The 9,883-nt window shown below is 41.5% G+C and overlaps 1 protein-coding gene across 1 annotated transcript in view; it reads left to right on the top strand.

The window, feature by feature from the left end:
- The first annotated feature begins 955 nt into the window (after positions 1–955).
- The window catches only part of b3glcta (beta 3-glucosyltransferase a), a 61,066-nt gene continuing 52,138 nt past the window's right edge, over positions 956–9,883 (top strand). The window contains exon 1 of the mRNA XM_071496590.1: positions 956–1,195. Coding sequence (XP_071352691.1) covers positions 1,132–1,195 — 64 coding nt within the window. The 5' untranslated portion in view covers positions 956–1,131. The remainder of the gene's footprint in view (positions 1,196–9,883) is intronic.

Raw genomic sequence — 9,883 nt, 5'->3', positions numbered from 1 at the left:
TCTGATTCTGGTTTAGGTTTATTTAGCAGTGCGGTCTCCGTTTAGATTATTACTTGGTGAGATAAAACTGACATATGTCTGAACAGATACATGAAAGGTGAAAGAAATGTGCAACCCCAACAAGAGGTGCAACCATTAGTGACCTGTTGGTGACGAGCATCTAATTAGCCCCTGGCTTGTGAGGATTTGCTGCCTTGCAGGTTGACATCATTACAAATGTCATTTGAAAACGTTGGGCACATCTCAAAGTTGTTAGTTTGGTGTTGTTTTTTTTTTTGATAATTTATTTACCAAACAATTAATCAGTGAATTGTAGAATTAATTTGCAGCCCCACTCTGGGGGGGGGGGGGGGGGGGACACACACACCCTGAGGGAATTTACTCCATCTGGCTCAGATTCACTGGACTCAGGGATGAACTGGTTAAAATTCGGAAGTCAAAGGTCAAAGGCTAAGGTAACTGTGACCTCATAAATCGCGTTTTTGGCACGTCTCAGGGTCGACTTGAGGAAATATCTTCAAATTTGGCACAAATGTTCGCTTGAACTCAAAAGTGAGCTAATTAGATTTTTGTGGTCACAGGTGGAAGTTCAAGATTACTGTGACAACTTTTGGCCATAACTAGAGAATTAATAACTGCAACTGGACTGGTTGATGGCGCTAAGAAGGTGATCCAGTTGAAATAAAAATACCAAACGACATTTATGCTTTTGCTGTAAGCCTCGGCTCCGTCCTCTCTGTCATTATTTCCCACATAAATGGAAGCTCAATAAGATCGTATGTCCACACTTTGTGCCAGAGGCAGAAGTTTCACAAGATCACTTGAAGGCAGCGACAGTAAGCCTGTTTGTGTGATTTTTTTTTTTTTTTTAGCCTTTCACCATCTGGTCGGTCTGCCTGGAAGCTGGGCTCAGTGAACTCATCCCGCCAGCAGAGCGCGTCCCTGCGCCTTCTGCAGAAAGTGGGGATGTCTCCTACCAGAGCACAAACCCACTCCCCGTTTTCCGTGAAACTGTGAAAAGGAAAAGCCCTGTTGTGTTTTTTTTTTTTTTTTTTTTTTTTAACACTGTCAGAAAGCCCATACACCGAGAGCCCTCTCCGCCAGCTCCACCGCTCACAGGACTCTCCCAGGATGCGGTCGAACAACCCTCACCGCGGCTACAAAGTGGCAGGCTGCGCGATTTTCCTCTCCTTCTGTAAGTCCTCACTTTACTTTCTAATCCTCGTGTCAGGAGAGGCAGCTGAGAGGGACGCGAAGACACCCAGAGCAGCAGACAGAGGGTGCTCAGAGGGGTGAAAGTTGTGCCGGGAGCGGCGCGGCAGTGAAGCGCGGCTCGGTGTGTTTGCGGCGGCGAGCGGAGCCGAGCTGTGACTCTGTTTCCGTGACTGTTGAAGCGCGGAGCCATGATCCGCTTCAACTTCCTGAGGAGTTGGAAGGCGATTCTGCACGTACCGCTTGCCATGCGGGTTTATGTAGACCAGTGACTGTAAGTTTACGTTAGAGTCAATCACGGGGAAATGTTTGGAAGCCCAAGTCTTGGAATCGCGACATTTCTCTTGAAATCGTTTCCCACTCGCGATAAGCGGCTTCCTGACACATCGACGTCGCACGAGTGGGAGTGGGAGTGAAGCCCGGGGACGAGAGCTCCTCGGGCTGCAGGCGGAGGAAGCTTCCCCGAGCCTCTGCAGGTCACGGCTGTCTCTGTCAGCCCGGACGTGCACCCGTCATACAGCTGCAAAAGTCGCGGTTATGTGATCCTTAAGTGATTAATCCTTCTTCTTGGGCCATAAGAGTGGAAAGAAAATCATATCCACAGTCTATCCAACGTGTGATAATGTACTTTTATTTAAGAAATTGTGGTCATATTTGTTTCAGAAATACGTTACTTTGTGGATAAATTACATTTGATCTACTTTATGCAATTGAGTTGCCAGATTTGATAAATAATTAGTGGCTTAAATGTCAAATATATCAGGTGGGTTCAGTTTCTCAGGAACAAAAGCATGTTGTAAGCACCAATGAACGTTGCATATAGTGCTGCTTCTGTCACCATTAAGCACAAAGATCTCCACATGCTATATACCCATACATATGTTCTGCACCCAGAATATATTCAGTGATGTGCCATGTCCATTGGGTGGGGTGCAGCACACTGTGTGTGGCTGCAGCTGTGGAGGGAATTGCCGTGAGGTGGGATGTGTGAGAGACCAATATTGCGCTGACCTAGTCTACCATGTGGATGTCCACCTGCACAGAATGAGATTAATGCTGAGCACAGGAGAGTCTGCCTGCCTTGCTAGGACTGAAAATTGTCACAATGTGATATAAAAAAAACAGTCAGAATACACAAGGATGTGCAAAAACATTTTAAACAGCAAGAAATGGTCACATATGCTAATAGGAATTAATATTTGAATCTTAATTATGCAAGAAATTGCTACCGTTCACAATGATTTATTATTAATTGGATTTGACCTAGGATAATCTGTTTTTGATGTGCACTTAGTCTTTTACATCCCTTACATGCTCATGTAATGTGAAAAAAATCAGCCTGGCTTCTTCATTTTACAAACTTTCCACATTTTTCAGTTCTCTGGAAATACAAGAAAAGTTGTCACATATCACTCAGGATCACCTTCCACTTTTCATTTCTGATTGCAGATGGTGGCATGTCTCAGTTTAATATCTCGATAAGGGTGAGAGCTTCCCTGGAGGTGTTGCACATTGACGAAAAGCGTATAACAGTTCAACCTTGTGGATATAGTGTGGGCATTATGGGGAGCCAGGGTCACTGCTGCAGTTCCCCCTGCACAAGCTAAAGCTGCGCTGGTGTGTTTGGCACAGAGTCAAGCACGTTTAGTTGGGCATCAGACTCTGACAAGGCTGCTTGTCTGCTCCCCCTATATGTAATATTCATGCACCTAACATCAAGGCACAGCAGGGATTTGGAGAGTGTCCAGTTTGGTGACATTAGGGTGCCACCTCTGCTGTTTTTCAATGATGTCGTCCACAAGGCTTCAACAGGCTGTCATTTCTAATGTGCATTGGAGCAGTTTGGAGCTGAGTGAGATGCAGTCGGGATGAGTAGCACCACCTCCAACTTTGAGATGACAATGCTTCAGTCCGCATGGGCTGCATTTCAATTGTGCCACAATGTGGTAGCTCCACAACGTCTGTATTTGTTGTTTACCTTTTATTATGTGAAACTGCAGTGAAACACTAAAAATAGTACATTTATTGTACCTGTTGGTTTGACAATACAAGTGATTTCCGAATGTTACTTATGTAAAATAAAAATCCACAGGAGAATCCTCTGAATGTTTATAGATGTTTTTCCTATTTTTCTTATTTACAGCAGCTCAAAAGGTATGGATGGCTATTTTGCCTCCAAGAAAAAAACGTATCTTTCCCCATCCGGGCGCCTCAGTTCAGGTGTCTAAGGGTTTTATTCAGAAGCAACAGTAAAAAGGATTGCAGGGTTGATGCGGATGGTGAAGTGAGAGCTGAGCCGCTGAGAGAAGCTCTCAAACAACTGTCTTTGTACTGACCATCAGCTGTGGTCACAAGGTTTGGGTAGTGACTGAAGGAATGAGTTCTTGAACATGAGCAGCCATGTTGAATTTTCCCTGCAGGCTGGAAGGCTTCAGTGTGGCTGACAGGGTGAAGAGGTCTGGGATTCAAGGGGACTTCAGGGTGCAGCTTCTGCTCTGGCTCTTTTGCTGTGGAGAAGCCAGCTGAAAGTAGTTCAGGCACCTGGTAAAGATGCTCTCCAGAAGAGGTTTTCAGATTCAGGATATGCTGGAGAGATTACTGTATATCTTGAAGTGGACAGCGAGTGCTTGAGGAATGCACGTGAAGAGCAGAGAGATGCTGCTGGGGGAAAGGCTCCTCTGTGCACTTGCTTTTGTAACATTGTCCTGAATAAACAGTTTTTGGCTCTGGGATGAATGGGTGGATGGGGACCTTGTTGTTTAAATTATTGATTGAAAACATTAATTAAGCCTCAGTCACTAAAAAATTTAGTTGCATCTCATGAGATGATATAAATTTGTCTGCTGTCAGAGATGTTGCCACATCTCTCCCATAAATATCTGTAAGTCCCTTTAATATGTAGTGCCAGTGCGGATAGTGTTGCAAATCAATGAGCTATGGCTGCAACTTAACAGTTATTTACATTATCAACTAAAGTGGCACTCAGTAGAGCACATGCCTCCCCCATGGCCAAACATTTTCTTCCACCAGATCCACAGTAATTGACAAAAATGTGAAAAGTGCCCTCTTGTGCAGTGTTTAGGAAAGTGATAAGAAATGGTGTTGGTCCTGCCCGTTTGGCTCAATCTGAACAAAATGTAATGGGTTCGTCCCTGGCCCCATCCCCCACCAAGTTTGGTGCAATCACTTTGGTACTTTTTCCATAATTCTGCTGACAGACAGACATGGGTTAAAATACAACCTCTGTGGCAGCCATTTGCTTTCTGAATTTGTTTAGTCTTTTGGTAGATAAAGAGCGAGAATAGTTGAAAATGCCGTTTGGCATCAGGTAAACTGTAGAACCAAAAGTCCAAAGAGCAAAGACATTTAATTCACTATCACGTAAGAAAAGTAAAGAAAGAAAATCTTCTCATTAGAGCAATGTCAAAGTTCAAAGTATCTTTATTCTCCCTTACAGGGAAACTGAATTGCAGCCGGGATACAAAAACACACATATAAAGACATATATGGCACCAAAGCAGTTATGGACAGCTCAGATGCCACTTGCTGCCGGTCGCCACACAAGCTTGAAAAATTGTTTAAGTTATTCATCAAATATCTAAACTATTGCCATTAAATTAGCGGACTGTCAGAAAATTTTCTGGCAACAGTGGATTTTTGTTCAATTTGTACATTAACGTGATCAAGAACTTTTGATTGGTCAGATGTTTAATTTCATGGATCAGCCAACAATGGACACGGATGCCTGGTTATTTTATCCAATAACAATTTTCCAACTGATTTCCCATAAAAATGTTCATGAGACAGTGCCTATAGAAAGTCATCAAACCTTGTGAAAATCTTAACCTTTTGCCACATTACACCATGGTAATGAAAATAAATGACGTCTAACTGTAATGAGCTGTATATACACATTGTAACCCTCGTAATCAAAGTGAAAGTAACATTTAAAAAATTCTGGACAACGTATTATAAAATAATTAGTGAAATTCCTGGATTGGTTAAGTGAACAGCCCCCTATGCCATTATAAACTTGCTCAGGTGCATCCAATCAACTTCCAAATCAAACACCAGGCTAATTGCCCAACCTGACAATTTGCTGTGAATAAAACCAGCTGTTTCTCAAAGATTCTACTGCTAGAAGTGCATGGTACTGCAAAGAATTCAACGTGGTTGAGAAAGTGCTTTCAAAAGACTTCTGGGATAAAGCTGTAGAAAAGCACAAGGTAGGACAAGGCTACAAAAAGATTTCAAAGGCTGTAGCTATTCCTCTGAGTACTGTTCAGAGCATCATAAAAAAGTGGGCATAACCATCACCTTGCCTAGATCAGGCCGTCCACCCAAGCTGGATGTCCGAGCCAGGAGGTCATCGATCAGAGAAGCGCCCAAGAGGCCAGCGGCAACTTCAAAGGAGTTACAACTCTTTATGGCTGAGACTGGTCGGTCTGTGCATGTGACAACAATCTCACAAGCTTTACACAAAGCTGGCCTGTATGGCAGGGTGGCAAGAAAGAAGCCTTTTCTGAAAAAATACCACACATAGTCTCGTTTGCGCCACACAAAAACGCACCTGAAACATTCAGATGCCATGTGGCAAAAGGTGCTATGGTCAGATGAGACCGAAATTGACCTTTTTGGACTGAACTCCAAGCGCTAAGTTAGGGGACAACGAAACACAGCACACCACCTTAAGAACACCATACCCACTGTGAAACGTGGTGGTAGAAACATTATGTTGAGGGGGTGTTTTTCTTCAGCTGGGACTGGACATTTGGCCAGAATTGAAAGGAAAATGGATGCTGCCAAATACATCCAAGTTCTTGAGGAATGCGATGGCTTAAGGATAACAAAATGAAAATGTTCTTGAATGGCCAAGTCAGAGCCCTGACTTAAATTCGATTAAAATCTATGGATGGATTTGAAGAGAACAGTCCATTGTTGCTCACCAAAGAATTTGACTGAACTAGAACAATTTTACAAGGAAGAGTGGGCAAAAATTCTCCAGGCTAGGTGTGCTAAGCTAGTAGAGACATAGCCAAGGAGATTGATTGTTGTGATTAAAGCAAAAGGTGGCCCTACAAAGTATTAAAGCGGGGGACTGATAACTATTCTAACCCTGATATTCTAGTTTTGCATTTCTTAATATTTTTCAGAGCTGTTGCCAATTTGTAAACAAATCTAGAGCATCTCTTTATTTTTACTTGGTTTTGATTTCAACTTATATAACAAATAAAGCAATATATTTCAAATGGGTATGATGATTTCCGTAGGCACTGTATATTTTAAAATTGATATTGTGACTATAAAATTACATACACAGGATTTTATCCATATTGTGTAAATGTGAGAGATACTTACCAAACTGAACATTAAAAACAAAGTAATGTTTCACCTTCCCTGTAAATGGTATTTCTGCCAGGTAGAGGCAACTTATAAAAATGACAAACTTACTTAGTTACAGATAGTAACATTTGGAAGTTGTTGTTTGCAGTGTGGTCCCAGTTGCGAATGTTAGAGAGAAAATTTGAGAGGAGGCCAGTTTGTCTGCTGAGATATATATTTGTAGCTCAGTTAATGAATGACTTATGGTATTGCAGACACCATACAACAATTTGTTTAGTACAGTCATTTCTTCCTAAATTATGACCATAACTATTACAAATGGTGTGAATTGATATTTTTTATTAAAAAGCAACTTTCAAAACATCTGAGGAAGCTGCACATTAAACCATCCTATTAAAGTTAGAAATGGATATTAACTGTATTTAAATAAAAAGTTTGTGTAAAGAGAAAGCTCCAGCCAGAAGCTCTTAGGAGTTGCCAGTGTGGGTTCTGGACGGCTGCTAGCAGTGCTTGGGTGGGAATAAAAAGTTTAAATTTAATATGACACAATGCCAGATGATGCCTGTGCTTCCTGCATGCCTAACAGTTTGCAGAGCAGTTTTCAAAAACACAAATCAGGTGCATTATTACAACTGCATGTGCAGCACAAACTGTGTGCCATCTGTGCCAGTCCTTTGAGGAGCTACTTTTGTTATAATAGCATTTGCTGCCTGTGTTCTCACAAAGTGTTTTTTTTTTTTTTCCATGAAAGAAACACTGGCATCTTGCAATTAACTGTACAGATTTTCCACCAACAATAACAAGTGTGTTAATGCTGTATTATGTCATTTTTGATTACAAGAGCAGAGAGTGGAATCCAAACCTCAGAGTAGCAAATCTTGATGAACTTATCCTCTTATTTGAATGTGTTCAGACCGAACACACAGTTTTTAAAAGGAGAATGATTACACACACTAAAAAGAAGCAAAATCTTGTTCTTATTCAAGGTAACAGGTACTGAGGTCAAGTGTCTTGACCTCAGTACCTGCATAAGATCAGAATGTATCTCACTGCACTGTATGACCTCGTCCTTTGAATACGCAGAGACAAGAATAAATCTGAGGGGTCATAACAGAAAGAATTGAAGCTTGATAAGATTTTGAGATCGGTCCGAGGCTGAGCTGTCACATTTTTGCAGACACAAACCCTATCGCCAGACAAGATCACCCATACAACAATTCTGCAAAGCCCTAGAGCAGGTTCAGTGACGCGTTTCATCTAATAACAATATTATGAAAATTCTTGGTAACTAGGTGGATGTGGTTAAAATAAACATTTGTACCGCCAGCCCATTCACCACCCTGACCTTCGCACCATGCTGTTTACAAAGGAAGAAGGAAGAGGTGCATGTCTCTGGCTGATCCGACTGGTGGTCTTTAGTGAGGCAGAAGTTAAAAAAGCTTTAGGAATAAATGAATAATATTATTTCATCTGAAGACGCTGTGCCTTCATTTTTATTTTTCCTTGTTTTTTTTTCCACACTGTAATTTCTGCAAACTACTTCCTGCATTTCCACTGAGCATGGCCAGTGGATGTAAGTCCCAAGGTGTAAAATGATCCAATATGAACATAATTCCTAGATATGCTGGGCTCTGGAGGCAGGTGTAGTCAGTACATACGTTGCCAGTTTGCTAAACTCTGTACAGACAGTACTTGGTGTATGCTGTGCTGACTGCAAAAAAAAAAACATTGCAATCATCGCATTTGCATGAATAAAGCAAGATAAAAATGAAAACGAAATGATTCCACTGTTTTTACTTTGGCTTGCTGAAGGTGTCACGAGCCCCGCTATGCCTTTTGGTGCCATGCAGGTTAGTGTTCTCATGTGAACTCCTGAGCTGGGAGCTGCTGTCAGTGGTTTTAGAAGAGGGTAGGTAAGAGCCGGATCCAGGTTTAATGGCCTTCATCTTGGGGATGTTTGTGCACTGTCTCAGAAGTGGTTCCTGGATGGCAGCCCTGCCCTAACTAGCAGTACTGTGAAGCTGACATCATTCAGAGTTTATTGTCTATGCCACATTAAATAACTTTTCCAGACCAGTAAAGGTGTAGTTCGGCCTCTTCACCATTCAGCCTCTTTGGATTCTGCATGAACATGGTGATTATCAGAGCTCCTCTAAAGCTCACACTGACAGCTAATTAGCATTCAATTAATATAGTACACCTGCATAGCTGCCTTCATTAATGTGATTTAGTTACTTAACAGTACTTTGATGTGGTGTCTCATTTTTGTCTGCACTCTCTGTGCCCATTAAACCCTGTATGGGGTTGAAAGTTAAGTCAGACACCAACCAGCAGTCAAACAAACAAATCATTCCTTAATTACTATGAATCCAACAAGATTTTTTATTTTAGACAAGTAGTTCATTAGAGGGAAGAAAATTTGTAATTTGTAAAAAGTATGTACCCACTATACACATTTTCTTTGTAAGATGATTTAAAGTCTGATGAGAAACACCCAAACCAACCTGATTCCCTCCCACTGTTATGAACGCAGTGTTTTTTTCGGCTAATTGCATTGGACATCTGGTTTTATTACAGTGACAATGTAAATTGAGTAGCTTGTTGAAATGCATTCAGCTAAACCATTCAGAGCTTTCATCATGTAAAATGATTTCCAGACTTCCTAAAATCAAAGCGAGCTAGTTCCCCTCTGTGCGGCTCAATTGAAAACATGGTTGGAAACAACAGACTTGATTATGCAGGTTGAGGAGGCGATGCGATGGAGGTGCTCCCATCAGCACTCCTGACATTATGTAGAGTTTCACCCCCACCCCCACCCTTTCCTTCCCCCCTCTCCCCGTGTCTCTGCCTCTCTCTCTCTCTCCAGGGTAAGCCATGGAAAGATGGGGGGGGGCGGTCAGCAGATGTAGCAGAATGTATTGTGAAGTTGGTATGAATTACCACTATATTTCCCTCATTGCACAATGTAGTGTCTTAAGTTGCTCCTTTTTAAAGGATTTTCTTTTTCCATATGTTCTGTGATTGGTAGGAAGTTCATTCTTAACCTGGTACAGTAATTGAACTATTTCCACTCAAGGTCCACTTACTTACATGTTGTGGAACTGTCAACCATTTCACGAGGCCTTAATCCGGAGATAAAATTTGCTGAGCTGTCATGGAGCTACAGATGTTATTCTGAGCTGTTATAGCACTTAAAAGTTCGTTCAATAATAGATAATATGAACAACATCATTTTTAATATTGCTAATATTATGTAGTGTTATTCTAAAGTGCAGAAAATTTGTTGAAGAAATACAAAAATCTGCTGAAAAATTTGATGAAGAAGCCT

The sequence above is a fragment of the Trachinotus anak genome, unplaced genomic scaffold (genome assembly GCF_046630095.1).
Source record: "Trachinotus anak isolate AG129_WGS33_773 ecotype Australia unplaced genomic scaffold, CSIRO_AGI_Tana_v1 ptg000014l, whole genome shotgun sequence".
Classification (NCBI taxonomy): Eukaryota; Metazoa; Chordata; class Actinopteri; order Carangiformes; family Carangidae; genus Trachinotus; species Trachinotus anak.
Note: the sequence above shows the minus strand (reverse complement) of the source record. Positions and strands in the feature narration are given on the sequence as shown.